A 17,390-nucleotide genomic window follows, 5' to 3' on the forward strand; every position below is an offset into this window, starting at 1 on the left:
AATAAAGGAAGGAGTCTTTCCTTATTTCACTTCAGCCTCCCTCCCTTGCTTCCCTTTTTTTGTTTATAATAAAGAAACTCTTACTCCTCTCCTGCAATTTTCCGCACGGTCGCTCCTTAATTCGAGAATTTGTTTGTTGTGCCATTGGAGGCATTGTTGATTCATGCATATTTGATTTGGAAATGTCACTCATTATATTTATTTCCTCCCTGCTTCCTCTGTCTATCCATTTTCTTTCCCTCTGTTTCTTCCCTATCTTGACACAGTCTGTTCACAAAAACAAACAACACTTTTACTCCTTTGGTTGGCTTGTATAATCCAGTTTTTAACTTACTTTTTTTTTTGCCTGGAAATCACAAAAAGCACGAGATTGCTGGCTGTGCGAGAAGGCGAACATAAAATAAAGGAGGAAGAAAGAAGTCATCATCTGCAACATGCCGATCCTCTGGGTTGCCATGGCAACAAGATTCAGATACTGTCGGACATGAGAGCGAAACACTTGAAGAGGAAGAAAGAAATTAAGGATGGAGGGGAAGACATGTTTGATGTTCAAACTGTCAAACGTTTATTATATTCAGAATGAGGACACTGACGTTTATTGATTTTTATTGAGCTGCAACTTTTCATTTTTTAAGGTTTTCGCATTTCTGTCAGGCTAGTGAAGAAATGGAAGAATAACAGTGAAGCAGGGGAAGAGAGAGGGTTGATCGAGTTCAAAGTTCAGCTGTCAACCTCGGCCTTGGCCCCTATATGTAAGGACTTGGACATTTGACCAGCTGGTCCCATACTCCCTCTTTGCTCTACTGTCTAGTCGATACAACATCACTCAGACCACACAGAGTCAGATGTGAGGAGCCGCCACCTCTCAACCCATGAGAAAACTTCTATGTGGCCTTTGATCGCAGTTGAAGATGAGTCTTATTTAATCCGGTCTACTGAATGAAATGTCTGCTATCAGGAGAGCCGATTTCACTCTTATGTTAAACACTGCTATTTGTATTCAGAGTTAAGCCACAGCACGGCAAAAAGGATCGTTTGAGGTCTAAATTAAGGGTGCAAGCATATGTGCGCACACACACACACGCACACACACACACACACACACACACACACACACACACACACACACACACACACACACACACACACACACACACACACACGTCCCTAATGGCATGCCAAGCCATTACCACATTTCTGTCCTCTTTCTCCTTTCTTTAACTATATATAATCCTTACACAGAGCAAGCAAGGTGAAGAAAAAGAAGGATGAGCACAAGATGGGGTGAATGAGCATCAAAGTGGTGAGGGACGGGGTGTAGAGAGAGAGAGAGAGAGAGAGAGACGGGCCCTGGGGAGGAGGAAGGATAAGTCTAGCCTACAGGAAGAGCTGTACTTGTTGGGGCATTGAAAGCGCAACTAATGGATATGGCAGCTAGGAGAAGGATGATGAATGACTCTGTATGTGTGTGTGTGTGCGCGTGCATGTCACTGTCAGAATGTTTACACTTTTAGGCATGAAAGACACAAAGTATAGTAGCTGTGTGTCTATGGTGTGTGTGTGTGTGTGTGTGTGTGTGTGACAGTGCAGATGATGGATTCTCTAGTGGAGCATGTGGTCGGTGGTTTCTTGGGCAGACGAGGTGACAGGAGAGGTCTCTCTGTCCACATGCCACCGTCAGCCGGTCTGTCTATCCTTTCCTTCTTCCTGCTGCCTCTCTCGCTCTTCCACTCTCTCAATCCCTTCATCTCCCTCTCCGTCCATTTGTCTCCTTCCCCTTGTCATGCTGTCTTTCTTTGTTCTTGCTCATCCTGGTTTGAACCAACCTCTAAACGTACTGCACCAAAAACATCTCTTTTACATTACCCCTGAATAAAAAGAGGACTTTGTTGCATGAGATTTTCATCTACATGCATGTGGACAGATGGAGACCTTGCACTAATACACGTTCCACCTTGTCTGGTACTCAAAGAGTCCTCCTCTCCTGTCGTTCACCATTATTACTTCGCAGTTTATATGTTTACTTGCACACACTGCTTTCCTTCGTTTTTTCCTTTTGTCACTGCAGGCCTTTCCTGTTTATCCATCCGTTGCCCCTCTGGCCTCTCTCAGCTCAGAGTGTGCTAGCCAGCGCTCTCCCCATGTCTTGCAGATGGGCGCACTAATCCGCTAACATTAGCTCCGTGAGGCGTGAAGGCTGGGCCCGTGTGTTGTTTTGGATGGGCACGGAGGCTGTGGTTTTGCATGCTAGTGTTTTGGATTCTACACAGCTCCGGTTGAGAGAGGAGATAAAGAGGAAAGTAATTGGATAAAGGTTGACCAATTAATAAAGGCCGGTGATTCAGGCCGGCCATCAAGGGGGGGCTTTAATCTGCATAGAGATAACAGGGGGATTCAGACCACAAACATAAGGAGATAGGGGGGAATTGTGTGTATGTGTGTATTTGTGCATTTATGTGTGTGAGGTATAAATCAGATAAAGAACAGGCATGACTGTCAGTCACTTGGGAGTGCAGTGGATTTACATGCATTGAGAAGATATGCATTTGAATGCATTTTTCAGTGCCTGTTAATACATGCTAGACTGTGTTTGGTGTGTATGAGGGAGTGAAAGAAAAAAGAAAAAGCACAGTGAAAACAGAGCATGGCTGTGTGTCCATCACTAATATCCTCGCACACACTCCAGCAGTTGACAAACACTTGTTATGCCTTGCATGTCGCCCGCTGTATCCGCCACTCGGCACGATTGATATTAGCTTTTATGCTAATGCAGCATTTGGCTATGTAAGAACAAGGCAGTATTTCCATAGACAGTCATTCATCCCAGCCTGCTTATGGCCTTATGGGCCACGACAGAATTATTGCTGCACAGTACACAAGCTGTTGTCACTGTGCCAAGAGCCACTATTACACATACAGACAGCAGACACACACAGCAGGGTGATGTGAGGAAACCCTGAAGCGAAAGCCACAGAAGGTGCGAGGGTAAAGGTGTGTGTGTGGCTGAATACAATTTGTGCCTATGTTGTTATAATTTGTGTTTGCATGTATGAGAAAATTACCAAGCTTTCATTGTGTGATCACAGCCACAGTGCATGTGAAAAACGGTTATATCACAAGGAACTAGGGTAGATTTGCTAAAATCTATAGATAAAAAAAAAAGAAATAATACATTTAGCCAGACTATAAAAAATCTAATCTCCTGAGCTGCATTTTTGGACTTATCACACGTTTATGTCAAGGAGAATACACAGAAAATTGCATTAGGGCTATAAAAATGACAGCAATATTTATGAATCAGCAGCGTGAATCTTACCTCAGAGATGTTGACGCGGCCCTCCTGGAAAGAGCAGTCATTGGCGTTCTGGGTGCACATGTGGCGGTACTTGCACCAGTGGCATGGGAACGACCCGTTTACACAGGAAAGGCAGCTATGACAGAGAGAGATGAGGAGATGGTTAGAAAGTTATAAATAATATAAATAAATAATTTTACTTCTTGCATCATTGCTTCATTTGACAAAGCAGAGTGACGGCAAAAAAACAAGACCGAATGAAGTGGTGTCACATTGTATTTACATACAACAAACAAGACTTACTGACTTTGAACCAGTAATATCGCATACTTTATGTGGTAAACAAACTGATAAACTGGTTACAAGTGGTCAGCATTTCACTTTGTTAAATCTCCTCCATGTCATCTCCTTCCTAAGTTCACTGAAATAAGGAATATAGCCATGGTTCTAGTTTATAGTACATGTATAGGGAGAATTAAAAAGAGGGGGGCTGAAAATGGGCTAAGATTTACACGTGTGATCTGTGATTGGGGAAAAATAGTACTGACTGTGATATACCACAGGATAAACTAAAATGTAAATACCTATCCACCTGTGTTCTTTGTATTTTTAAATCTTAAGTCTTATTTTTTTCTCAGACTTTCTTCCTTTCACTGTCTATTTATCATCCAATGTCCCTGAATCATATTTTCTTCCTATCACTTTTCATCCTTCCATTTTATCAACTGTCTTAACCTCTTTCTGCCCCTCACTTCCCTCATTCATCAACTCCCCACTCGCTTGTAACTGTCCATCGCTTCCTCACAATCGGCCTACTCTCTGCATATATTTCGCTTCTTCTCCCTCTTTCTATACCTCTGCTGTATCATTCTCTCTATCCATTCAGCCCTGAGCCTCTCTTTCTGTCCCTCCGTCGCTGCCTCTCGCTCTATCCATCCACCCCCCCACCCCCCCTCGGTTCTTTGTCTAAAGCTCTCTTTCATCCGTGGGGCTAAGAGCGCTCCACCATTTTAAATTCACCTGCTTTAGCTGAGGCGAGGTGCAGATAGACAGGCTGAAAGAGAAAGATGGGAGAAAGAAGAGAGGGAGAGATCAAACGCAGGTGGATTTCCCTGAGAGAGGTGGAGACGCCAGGTATCGTGGGAGAGAGAGAGGGGAGAAAATAGGAAAAGGGGGATGTAGCCCGCGGGGCTCTGCGTGGGAGTCTCAAGGGAGAGGGAGGAAGTTGGTGAGTACGAATGTGTGTGTGTGTGTGTGTGTGTGTGTGTGTGTGTGTGTGTGTGTGTTCACATCGAAGGAGACCTGCAGAGGAGAACCAGACAGGTTCAAGTGCACAGTTTATCAACACAGCTTCACGTTATTGGTCCTGTCTCAGCTCTCGGGAGAAACTACGCTACTTGGTATCTCATTTATGTGCGCTGCATTATCTAATGTACCCATTATGAGCTTACAAATAAAATTGTTTCATTTTATTACAAAGCCTATTATAGTTCAGTTTCAGAACTTCTTCTCTGTGACTCATCTAGCTATTATGGTTTGTGTGAGCATATGGTTTATTGGGAATATAATAAAATACTACATTTAATACAGTCAAGGTAAGCAAGTCTGGATCCATAACAATAAAAAGAGCGTGGTACTTAACATACAGGCTGATTTGTATTCAACCACATCTGCCAGGTGTGAATTTGCGCATCTGTCTGAACTGCTATGAGCACACTCCCAACAACCTCTCAAGTGTGTTTTAACCCTGTGTAAAATGCCAACTGCCCATCCCCTAATCCGTATGAAAAATGAAGGCTTTAACTCTTGAGCCCGTATACGATTCCATCAAAACCTGACGTGGATTCATTTGGATCAATTAGGGCCGCTCGTTTGTTAGGTGCGCACTGTAAGTGATCGTTTCCAGCCCAGACCCCTCCCTTTCGAGCGAGATCAGAGGCTGGAGCTTAATTCAATCCCACTGCCGCTTTAATTGACCGATTTAGCATTGTGCTGAGAGAAGCTGTCCATTTAGAATGAGGGATGTGTGGCTAAGGAAATAACAGGCCTCTTAATACCACACAAGAGCAAGTAGGAGATTTGTCAATGTTGCCAGCAAATGGAGGGAAAGCGATTAGGCTACGCTAGGTTAGGTTAGCATACAGTGCTCTCACAGACAAAACTGGGGGGTTTAATCGCAATGTTCTGTCCCTAGTGACTTAGTTAGAAACAGAAGACCAATGCTGAACAAAAGAGCAGATGATACTGATGCAAAACACAAATGAACACGTGGCAGGTTAGCCGTGCTCATTGTGTAGCTTGTTAGCTCTGCAACAGTCACTATTTTGAATGTCAAAGAGTCTTTACTTTTGTCGGGGCCCCACCAATGGATCAGTGCTCATCAAAATACAGTACAGCACCAACTTAACACAGCAGGTAACCAAAACCAAACAGTGATCAGTACAATGTATAGTTAGCAGTTCATATCCAAAAAAACACATCTGTCGCTGAGCCCTGATAATAACCACTTTTATCCTGACTTTCATCTTTTATTCATGTCAAACCAACCTTGTTAGTGTACCAGTGACTTTGAAATAACGAGCAAAATGTCAGCAGGTAACCACTACCAACTTTATGTGACTTTTATGAACACGCCCTTTGAAATAAAAGGCGGTGCCATTATGTCTGCCACCCAAGGCCAGCAGTAGGCCCTGTCTGACAACCCCCTGCTGCTCGCTCTTTGGTTCCTCGAAGTAACCCAGGGCCCCCTGTCACGAGCTGCCTTAGGATCTCAAAACCTCTATTTTACCCTGGGCACAAACCCTTTTAAGGAAAAGCCCACCCAGGGCCATTTGGGTAGGTTCGATAATTCTTCTTCTCTTGTCCAGGGGTGGGCTGCCTTTTTCAGACCCCCCAGTATCTCCTTATTCCTCCTTCCTGTCACTCGCCATCGCCCTTAGCCACTCAGAGGCTTTGAGCGGCTGCAGACACGCTCCCCGTATGGCCACGCTCATAATGCTAATTTAATCTGTTCATATTCAGATGCTAATCGAGCTATGCTAGCTTTGGAGCAGTAGTGTTTTTTTCAGGGTCCGACACAATAGGCTGTGATTTCCTCCTCTCTCCTCTCCTCGGCCAGTTTGGAGTGCTAAATACAATCCGCTCTCCCAGTGAGGTGCGTTCGACACTCCTGCACTTGGCAAAATGAGTTATTTATTGGCTACTATTAATTTCAAAGGAGTGGAGGTGAATAATGTAATGGGCCTCTAGAATAGTCTATCCTATCATTACTGGATCCCTTTCAAATTTGGGGGGGGGGGTGGGGGGGGTGATAAAACACAGAGGGACTAGTATTCATGAACATCATTTTATCAATGCATGTTTGAGTGTTTAGTTCACAGGAAAATAGTGCAATATGAATGTGCCTGTCACGGGCCCAGAAATTGCAGCAACCTTTAGAAAACAATGCTTAAAATTGTATTGTCTAATTCCAAATCTTTTGAACTGCACTAATTCTCTCTGTCAGTCCTTGGATCCACAACTTTTTACATTCTTCACCATCAAAAAAAAAATTCTTTCTATGACACTCAATACAGTTTTTCTCCCAATTACTCTAAGAGCACCCTCAATCACACAACAAATGACCCAGTCGCTGCCCAAGCCACATTAACCAATGTGAGAAAAAGGTGCTTCATGCGGCCTTATACAGACAGTTAAACCCCAATTCATTGCCAGCCTATCCTCCCTATCTTTAATAAATGGGGGGCTGTGGAATGAGAAAAAGCGTATGGAAATATTTAATTAAGGAGCAATCATGGCCGTGGGTGATTTTCTATTTCAATCTCGGCAACCCTTAAACTGAAACAGTGGGAATTCTAATTAGATTAATACCACTATGCAAATTTATGGCATTTTTGAAAAGGCAAGGGCCACGACGTAATCAGTTGAGTAAATAAGTGGGAGGGGTGTGTGTTTTTTGGGTGTCAGTATGTGAGTGTAAACTATTAAGAAACATGATGGGGCGATTCCGATGTCGGGCCCATTCCTTGCCTCACAAAAGGTAGTGTTGATGTTAGAAGTATACAGTATGCATACTGTATGAAATAACAGTACTGCATGAGACCGCAAAAATATATATGCGGGAATTCATGAAGGCACATCTGATGAATATTGTTTCTGCTCGGAAATGTGTTTCTGTATGTTTTGAGAGCGTCTGCATCCTTCACTGTGTAAAAGCCGGCAGTATTTTGAGTTTAAGCCCATTAGAGGGAAACTTAGCTCTGCAAAGAATGAACAAGCACTCTGGAAACAGGGCCTTGCATGTGGCTGTGTGGGCCTGAAGTCATTACGCCAACGACATTACCAGTCTGATCTCATCAGACGCCACACACTGACGTCCGGGGGGCACGGCGGGTATGCGGGCCGGAGAACCAGCTCCAAATGGGATTCTTATCTCAGCATCTCTCGTCGCCATCAGAGTCGCCGCCGAAGATGCAACGTGCCATATCTGTAACTTCATTAAATGCGTCCATTACATCACTCGGAGGCTGTATTAGATCAGCCCAGGGAGCGGATTTAATCAGAGTTCATTGGGGTAATATCTTCAAATGGGCGACTCTCTAGTCTGCGTCACTTCTCAGACATTTCTTGGTTTGTGAGATCATTGCCATATTAGGATCTTTAATGTGTGACATTTAATTATACATCCATTTGGAGACTATGTTACACCTTTTCTTTAATTGGGTGTTTTTCTATTCTAACATGAAGCAACTTTACACCGCAGGATTTACATCTGATGCAAATCTACCCTGAGAGCAAACATCACGGGGTCCTTATGGGAGATGAATCAACTGTGAGTCGACATTGTAAACCACCACACCCTTAACCAGCTGAGCTAATCATCGTTGTTGTGAAAGGGGATTTTCTGTACGAGGGCAGAGACGGGGGTAGCTGGGGTAAAGGTCAGAGAAACGGATTAGGTGTCCAAGACATTCAGGGCGTCAATGTAGGTGACAGAGCAGAGAGAGATGTGGCTGTGCATGTCTACGTGTATGTGCGTGTGTGTTTGCGGACAATCCTCAAAGGAGGCTCATCTAACATCCAGAGGGAAGCCAGGATGGAGCCCTGCTGTACCCCAGGGGCCTCAGAGCCATCTGCTGCCCCAAGGCTAATACCCCAGCAGACGTTTCAGCCTCCCCTGGATCAGCCGTGGATGGACAGGAGGGAGGGTATTGCGTGGGGCGGGGTGGGGGAATTGGAGGATTCTTTTACCCCGGCAGGGTGCATCGGGCTCGTGGTAGGACTGACCTAGGGGTGTGGCTCGATGGGTGGTGGAGATTTTCAGCAGAAGGTGGATTAGGAGGGCAGTGAACTGCGATTGGGCAGAAAGCTGAGGGCATCTGGAGCGTGAAGGAGACTAACTCATCGGAAAAGGCACAAGACTTCCTTCACCATATTACTGTATTTGCTTTTGTCTTTCTTGTGTAAATACGTACCAGACTGAGTATTTGAGTGCTACAAAAAGCTCGAAGCATTTGTTTTATCAAGTGGGGAAGAGGCATAAATGAGGTGGGAGTCTGTGATTGGGAGGCATTACTGCAGACCATCACGTAATGAATTAATCATTGAGGTATCATTAGCGTGTGTCGTGGGTTATGATAATAAGACTAGAATTACCATCTCATATCCAAACCGTTTCTCATATACGGCACGTTCGATTTTTCACTCTGATGGTAACACAAGCCTCCTGTGGAGGTCGGAGGGGGGGTGGGAAATTGGTGTGTGTGTGTGTGTGTCTAACTGTATCTCTCATGGACAGTAACATGAGACAGCCCCCCTGGGAGACTGGACTGAGAGATCGTCTCTATAAAGAACATGAGGGAAATGACTAAAACAAGACAAAATATAAATGGCTATCAAATGCATCCAGAAATATTCAACCGTTGTAACTTACGACTGGTGGACGCTGCAGTTGTAGAAGACAAAGTCGACGCTGGCAAACTTCTTGCCCGTCTCCTTGGATTTCAGATAGAGCTTCACCACCCGCTTGTCACCTGCAACGAACAGATAGGTAAATATTTTTAGAACAATACTATTCTCTAAATCTAAAAATATAACCCAAATTAATTAGAGCTCTAAAATCCTACCTACTAACTTAATTTAGATGTGACTAACTGGATGTATATTAAAACAATATATTCATCGACACATCGTCCCATTTTAAATTCCACTTGTGTGACCTCAACAGATAACGCGCACACACAAAGAAAGACTGTAGCTTAGCAACACACGGCACATGTCACACCCACAGTAGGGTGGTATTAAAAATAGCAGCACCAATCAGTGTTTGGATGCCAGAGCTGATGAGAACTCATAATGGGGCATAATGGGCGCAGTTGAAGAACTACCGAGACGTCGCTTTGAGGAAACTTGGAGCGCACTACCTGACATGTTTTCAGTGCTTTGAATGCGAATACCAAACAAGTTTTTTTTTATCATCTTGGCTTGACAGAATTGGACATGAAACAGGTGCATAATCTCTGAAAAAAAAAAAAAGAAAGGATGCAGATATTTTTAAATATAACGATAAACCACACTGAAGGCACCGCTTTGAAAAGAAGTTAGGAGCATAACCAGTGTCGGTTAGATAGAAGAAAATAAATAAAATGAAACTGACAACAGTGCATAATGCATGATAATGGAAATTCAAAAACAGTTCTATTTTCAGTAGATAAATGTAGACTCGTGTTTGGGGCTGTGAAAGGAAATGGGCGAGCGTTATTGATGGTGACAAGGTATTTTGAATATAGACGCAGTAAGCAAATCATCTGGTAAGCTTAAAATTCTGTTCTGGTCAATGCACAGCTAAAGACCCCTTAGGAGGAGACGCATCAGCCCATGGTGATGAACACTCTGTATAATGTGCTATACATAGGCACAAAGGAGAGGGAAAGAAGAGGAGATGACTTAAAACGACAGAAAAATATGATGAGAGAAAATGGCAAGGACAAATACAACATAAAACATGTCAAATGGAATAAGGAGCACCAATATAAAAGAGTCCATTACTAAATTCCTCACATATATCACCAAAACTCCCCATATCCACACCCTGTCTGCCCACTGCTACCACCCAGTGACCTCACTACCCCGGTGACTTCATCACCCTTCGCCCTTCCTGTCCCGACCTTTGTTCCTTGTGATTGGGATGATGTCCCGGACGGAGGGAGACAGGCAGAAGATGTGTCCACCCTGGATCTGTCCCTCCGTCTCCACGTAGTCCTCGAAGGAGCAGTTGACCCCCGCTGACAGATCAGGCACGTTACGAGCCTCGAGGACCAGCTAGAGAGCAAGAGAGGGAGGGAGAGAGGGAGAGAGAGAGAGGGGGACAATCAGTGCAAGATCAATGGAAGGACATGGTCTACATGGATTGTTATAAGATATGACATGAGGGTTAATGGGCGTTGGGGAAAGGAGGGGAGTGAAGCGTGGGTATGTGTGTGTGTGACAGCAGCAGGAATAAAAAGAGGGTGACTGCTTGTGTGTGTGTGCATGTGTGCGTCATTCGGAGCAGCTATTACAGCAAGGTTAATGTGTACGTGTTAATGTGCAGAGAGAAAGTGAGGCAAACTGTGATCAGTCAAAACTATGTGGTTACATTGAGGAGCTGCTGACAGAATGAGAGCTATCACGCACACATACACGCAACACACACACACACGCTTACAGATTTCCATGATATAGATGACAAGACCGAGGAAAGCAAAGACTCAATCAAATCAACACGGACATCATCAACAGTTGCATCATTTGTGTAAGATTTTGTGACTTTTCATGACTAAAGGTCAATGTGGATATCATTACCAATTGTGGCAAGCACCACAGCAATGACACAAAGGCCTAAGAAAAAACTATGTACACCCCCAACAGCTACATGGTGTGATCAGTCCACTGTTATTACCTTTTTTCTGTAACGGTTTTCCCTGTTGTTGTACCAGTTTGCTGATGTAGACGTTTTACACATGGATAATAACAGGAGACCTGCTCCAAACTGTAGAGATTGTATTTTGGATTTCAAGTCTTGTCCTAATCTGATGTGTAGTTTTGTATACAGCAGAGGTATGAAAATATTGTATTTCTTAAGCATTTTACTCAGAAGTTAAGTTTTGTCACACTTCACTGATACTCACGTAGATGTTGATGCATAAAGATAGTTTAACGGCAAAAATGCAGACTTGATTTCTTCCACTCAGATCTTTTAGGAGCAGGTGGAAATGAATCATGGCACCACTGTTAAGTATGCTTCATGGAATGGGTCTTTTCAGTGGACACTGATCTTGAGTAATCTTATGTTTTCATAACCTGAGGTTTTATCCCTTTGTAGACTTTCATGTTGTTTCATTGTTTAAAAGGTAAAACTGTAATTTCTACTACAACTGGGACCACAGAAAGAGAAGAAATACCTGGACTTCAGACATGGTGACAGAGATATTTCTTGGCTGAACGGTGAGCTCCACACACTGCCTCTGGTCGGAGGCAAACCTCTGGGGCTCTCCTGCTCGTTCACAGCGGTCCTTGCGTGAACAACTAGGGAGCAGCAGCAAAAGATGAGGAGAACGAGAGGATAGAGGTAAAGAAAGAGAGACGGGGGGGGGGGGGGGGGATTAATAAGAAGAGAGGTGAGGAGAAAAAGAGGGAAAGAACAGTTGAGTGAAACAAGAGGTGACAGGAGGAGAGAAGAGACAGAGGACATGAGCAACTGTTAAGCTAATATGACAATCATATTAAGATGACAAACATGTACAGCCATCACTGTCCCACAGAAATGGGAGCAATAATAAAAGACAAATAGGCTAATAGCTTTCCCCCCGCATTTACTGTAGGCCTTTATATCATTACCTTATTGGCCCTGACATTTGTGAAAGAACCGCTAAGCTATATGAACATCCAGTCCCCCTCATCTTTTCACTTTACACCCCCACCCAATTTAAACTTCTTAGAAGATATACAGGCAATCATTAAAGTTTCCCTGAACCGTAAAAATGATACAATTCCTACCAGCCGCATATCAATGGGGTCAGCAATTTCCCCCGCTTATTACGAGCCAACTGATCGTGCTAAAAATCAGCATACAGCCCCGTATTGTAGCGGTTTTACTATTAGCTATTCATAATGCATTAGCTATCACTTCACCTTCGTGCTAACAACAACTGGTCCCGGTGGTGAGAGGATAGTGCTGACACGGTACTCTGCGAGGCCTCAACAATAAGAGGGAGGCGGAAAAAAAAAAAAATGCTAACTGACTCCTTTGCGCAGCAGCCCCATCCCCTGCTTTAGTTAGCCTTCACTCACACTCAGCAAGAAAAAGCTGTCGCCAACCACTCCCCCGAGAGTCACTAACACTAACACACACACACACACACACACACTGTACAGGCATGAGCAGAGATGCACAAAGGTATGTACATGTTTTCTCATTATGGACCTCTTTTCCTTCCACCTCTCCTCTGGTGTGTGACAGTATGAATTCATGTGAAGTGTAGTGTGCTCATTTGTCTAGAAGCACCTGCATATGTGTGTGTGTGTGTGTGTGTGTGTGTGTGTGCGTGCGTGCGTGCGTGCGTGCGTGCGTGTGTGTGTATGTCAGTGTGTTCCTCGTTCATTTCCACTGTTGATTGAAACGACCATAGCTCTTAATAAGATGTGGCTAAAAGCACCAGAGGGCTGAAACGAGGCTTATAAATGATTTGCCAATTAATACTCGCCCATTTTGCCTGCAAGGGGCCTCGGCCAGATTTGGAAACACTATCAGGTAGGAAATGAGCAGGCTGCATTCAAGACACAAGGACGAAAATGTGCCCAAACGGAAGGTTATCACTGCTTCAAGTCCATGGTTGTGTGTGCAATTTCAAAGATGTGTGTGTGTGCTGAAATGGGGAAACACAGGTGGTGTGTGTGTGTGTGTGTGTGCCTTGAGGAAAGACAGGTTGGTGATATGTTTTGTAAGTTTAATTAACGCACCGGGAAATGGCATTGTGCCAAATGCTTGAGGTGGTCTAAATGTGGTTTAACATCCTGTCACCTTTCAATAACATGTAACTGTTCTCACACTCTCCTGTGTGCGCACACACACACACCCACACACACGCCCTAAAGTCAAAGGAAGGAAAAGGAAGGGATTACATACAGACAGTGTTACTGTACACCACTACACTTGTGAGTGATTAGATTTATTTTCTAAACATAACTACAAATCTCTGCTCTCACTGTTACACATCTAACCACATAGAGTGATCTTAAAGCAAACATAAAAAGTCCTTAAACCAAACGCTAACACAAGAGGTGACTAATCCTTAATCTGTTGCCAAAAAGTTCCCAAGTAAGTATTAAAGAGTACACATGTACTAAACCATGTTCACAACACACACACACACACACACACACACACACACACACACACACACACACAAACTAAGAGCTAAATACCACAGAGATAACTGGGAGTGTCAGAGATGCAGGCCGAGTTGTTATGTATGTGCTATGAACAGGTTTAGCCGGTTGACAGACTTACGCAGGATAACTGTAGAAGTCAGACTTCTTCTATGAATCAATCATTATGCGAGTAATTAATAGGCGTTGGAGGCATTTTACTTAGTTATTAGACGGTGTTAAAATTGTTTCTCAGGCCAAAACAGGCCACATTCAAAGCAGCAACTGGCTGCCTCTCATCCTACCAGTGTTTAGGTGCTACAGTTTGTTCTCTGCATGCGTCAGCCTGCCTAGGTTTCACTCAGCAATTGTACGACTGTTCACCCTTCAGTTGAGCCTCTTACATGTAGTAAAACAAACTTGTTTCATGTATATGATCAACACTTTATGAGGTAAAGAGAATGAGTCAGCTGTTTAAAAGGTGCAGCAGTTAATTTTTCTCTGGCTCAGACAACAGCACGTCACCAATCACATTTCAATGCAGCTCGGGAAACTGAGGGGGCCGAGCAACACTCATTTAGTTTTCATGGTTTGCCAGAGAGTTTTCAGCGCAGTAGAATTTCAGAAAATGGCAGCTCTCAATATCATGGTCTCTGTACGATTCAGCAAGTTAAACTTGTCTCAACAAGACATAATTAAATGTACAACTGTCTTCCAAATCACACACAACCAAGACCACAAATACATCCACTGTCTCCGTTCCCTGCACAAAATTCACCCATTGCATTCAAAAAACTCTTAACATGGAATATATTGGAAAAAGTGTGAACAGAGCTGATAACTAATTCAGTGTCAGTAGAGTAGATGTGATCACTGATAACAGTGTCAGTTCAAGTCTTGATAACCTGAAAATAACCGCTGGAAGAGCCCATCTGAATCCATTTTAGGGTGGATTTTCCCTTTAAACTACAGGAATTTGAATCTCTTGGGTGACAAAAGGCTCCTCATTGAGGTGCGTGCTTCCACTCCAACGTGATCAGCTGACACACACCTGAAACGCCTAAACACTTTGTTCACAATTATCTACTATACAATGCAATGGGCTGTGTGTGAGGGGTGCCAGGGTGAAGTGTGTTAATGTGTGCATGAGTGTGTGTGGTACTTACACATTGTGGAGGACACACCATCCACAGTGAGGGTCTCTGGAGCCCAAACACTCCCCACAAGTGGTGTACTGCTCACAGCTCTCCACTGGAACTCTCACCACCTAGGGAGACAGAGGGAGGGAGAGGGAGAGAGACGAAGAGAGAGACAGAGAGAGAGAGAGAGGAGAGAGAGCAGGGAGGTGATGAAGAAATAATTACTGTCCTCATTGTAATCAAACTCATAAGATGAGCGGTACATTCAGCTGGATGGAGATGAGCATTTGACAGCTTATCAGACTGATTCAAAACAGTCAGAACAGAGTGTGTGTTTGTGTGTACCTTTGTGAGATTAAAAGAGAGCTAGTCTGTGAGAAGTGTGTGTGTGTGTGTGTGTGTGTGTGTGTGTGTGTGTGTGTGTGTGTGTGTGTGTGTGTCTTTGTGCATGTGTGTGTTCTGGTGAGCGATTCCGGTCCAGCGGTGTGTGACAGCCTCCACTGGAGCGTGTACAGGAGAGGCCTCGCAATGCATGCTGGGGCACCTGACAGGTGGCCGTGGCAACAGTGCTGTGATTGGCAGGTGACCTCAAAAACTAAGGGGAGGCAGAGGAGCAGAAGGACAGATTCCCAGTGTGTGTGTGTGTGTGTGTATGTGTGTGTGTGTGTACATGTATGAGAGACAGAGAGGGAATTAAAGTGTCTGAACAGAGCCTGTGCAACAAGACCTTAGTGCATCTATGTGACAAGACTTGGTGTGTGTGTTTGTGTGTCTCAGTCATTCACAGCCATACTGGATGTGCGACAGGTTACAGATGTTGCTTAAGAAACGAGATCAAGTGTTCAAGTTAGCCCTCCACTCTTGTTAAAGGTGATGGCTGATGGTTCACAACAGGGCCCCCCAATGGGTCTGAAAGTGTGTGTGTGTATTTCAAGATATTCAAGAGAGGTTGAGTGTGTTTAAGTGTGTGACGAACAGATTGTTAGCATATGCGCAGAATGCTAGTGGGCGACAAAGTAGGCACGCGTGTTTGCTCGTCTGTGTGTTTGCACATGTGCTGAAAGTGTCAACGCCACATTCGACTTTTCTTCACCAACAGGCCCCAAGTTGATGAGTTGTTTGATCCCAGTTTCACGATGTTTGTGTGTGTGCGTGTATGTATCAAATTGCCACTGCAGGCTAGTTTTAACTCATGCAGCAGAGAGTGAGCCGACTGATCAGTAAGTAACGGCATTTAACAACCCTACCCTTGGGTAACACTATTATAGCCTGGACACACACACGCACATAGATTTAACCATGAGAACCCCGTCCAAGTGGTATGTGAGGACTAAAGTAGTGTTTGGCCCAGTGGGGGCTGACTGTTTTATGAGGTAGAGATGGGAGGGGAGAGAGTACAGAGAGATGTATGGAGGGATAAGAGAAAAGAAAAACATATGGCAGAAAGAGAGCAGAGGCCTGAGGCGAGAGATAAAGCTGGTTAGCTGCAGAAACCAGGCGGACAAAGGAACGCAGCATTGAAATATTAAACTGGGGCCGGGATTCCTCCGTGAGCTTTAAGTACAACACAGATATGAGATAGATATGACATGGTGGAACTCATTTATGCTCTGAAATGTCTTGTATCAGACTGGCCTTGGGGCTTTTTGACGGAACAATACTGCTCAAGCAGAGGGCAGACAGACAAAAACACTTGACACTGTGCGCCACTAATCCCCCCTTTTCCTTTCTTTTTCCTGTTCCCTTCTTTTCCCCTCTATACATTTCGTTATTTCCATTACTCTCTATGTTCCTTCTGCTCCACAATCTTCTCTCCAAGATTCATCCTTCTACGGGCATCTCATCCATTCGCTCTACAGACTGAAACACGCTGTTGCTCCTACAATCTCAAGTCAATACAGACCTCAGTACAGCTTTCTAGCTGGCTGGCTGCCCAGAAAGAGAAAGACAGATGAAATGATGCAAACGAGCAATAGCGAGGACCGGAGGGGGGAAGAGAGGGAGGTGGTCATCTACTGGAAGTGCCGGCTGGATGGATGAATAGAGGGAGAGAGAGGGGTGTAATGGAAGACACACATGGGCCGAATCGGCGAGGACATTGTGCTGAGTAGATGGGATATGGTGGCAGACGGCTGCTATGTGTCATTGTCAGAACGAGCACAAGTGTAGTTTTCATCTGAAAGGAGAGCCTAAAGAAGGACGGAACAAGGGATTGGTGTGTCTTAGATAATAAAAGGATGACAGAGGAGGGAAAAGAGAGTGTGAATGAATGAGCAGATAATGGATAGATGGATGAGGGAAAAGCAGCTATAGTTGAGGATATGTGATTGGACAGCTTGGGAGAAAGAAATCATTGCAGGATGTCTTTCATATAGTTTATGATTTAACACAAAAAAAGAGAGAAAATGGAGAGAAGGAGCAAGAATATCATCACGGACGCGAGCCAATACTCCCTCTCTTCTCCATGAATCATTATGACTGTGATTAAGGACAACGGTCCACATAAATCATACTAACACTATGGGTCCTTGGTGAGCTAGCATAACCTT

At 44.2% G+C, this 17,390-nt stretch overlaps 1 protein-coding gene across 1 annotated transcript in view; it reads right to left on the bottom strand.

The window, feature by feature from the left end:
• The window catches only part of plxna1b (plexin A1b), a 144,684-nt gene that overhangs the window by 68,556 nt on the left and 58,738 nt on the right, over nt 1–17,390 (bottom strand). The window contains exons 4-8 of the mRNA XM_070902736.1: nt 14,869–14,969; nt 11,737–11,860; nt 10,462–10,615; nt 9,228–9,327; nt 3,317–3,431 (exon numbers count right to left, since the gene is read on the bottom strand). Of these exons, the coding sequence (XP_070758837.1) occupies nt 3,317–3,431; nt 9,228–9,327; nt 10,462–10,615; nt 11,737–11,860; nt 14,869–14,969 (594 nt within the window). The remainder of the gene's footprint in view (nt 1–3,316; nt 3,432–9,227; nt 9,328–10,461; nt 10,616–11,736; nt 11,861–14,868; nt 14,970–17,390) is intronic.

Source organism: Enoplosus armatus, chromosome 3, assembly GCF_043641665.1.
Source record: "Enoplosus armatus isolate fEnoArm2 chromosome 3, fEnoArm2.hap1, whole genome shotgun sequence".
NCBI lineage: Eukaryota > Metazoa > Chordata > Actinopteri > Centrarchiformes > Enoplosidae > Enoplosus > Enoplosus armatus.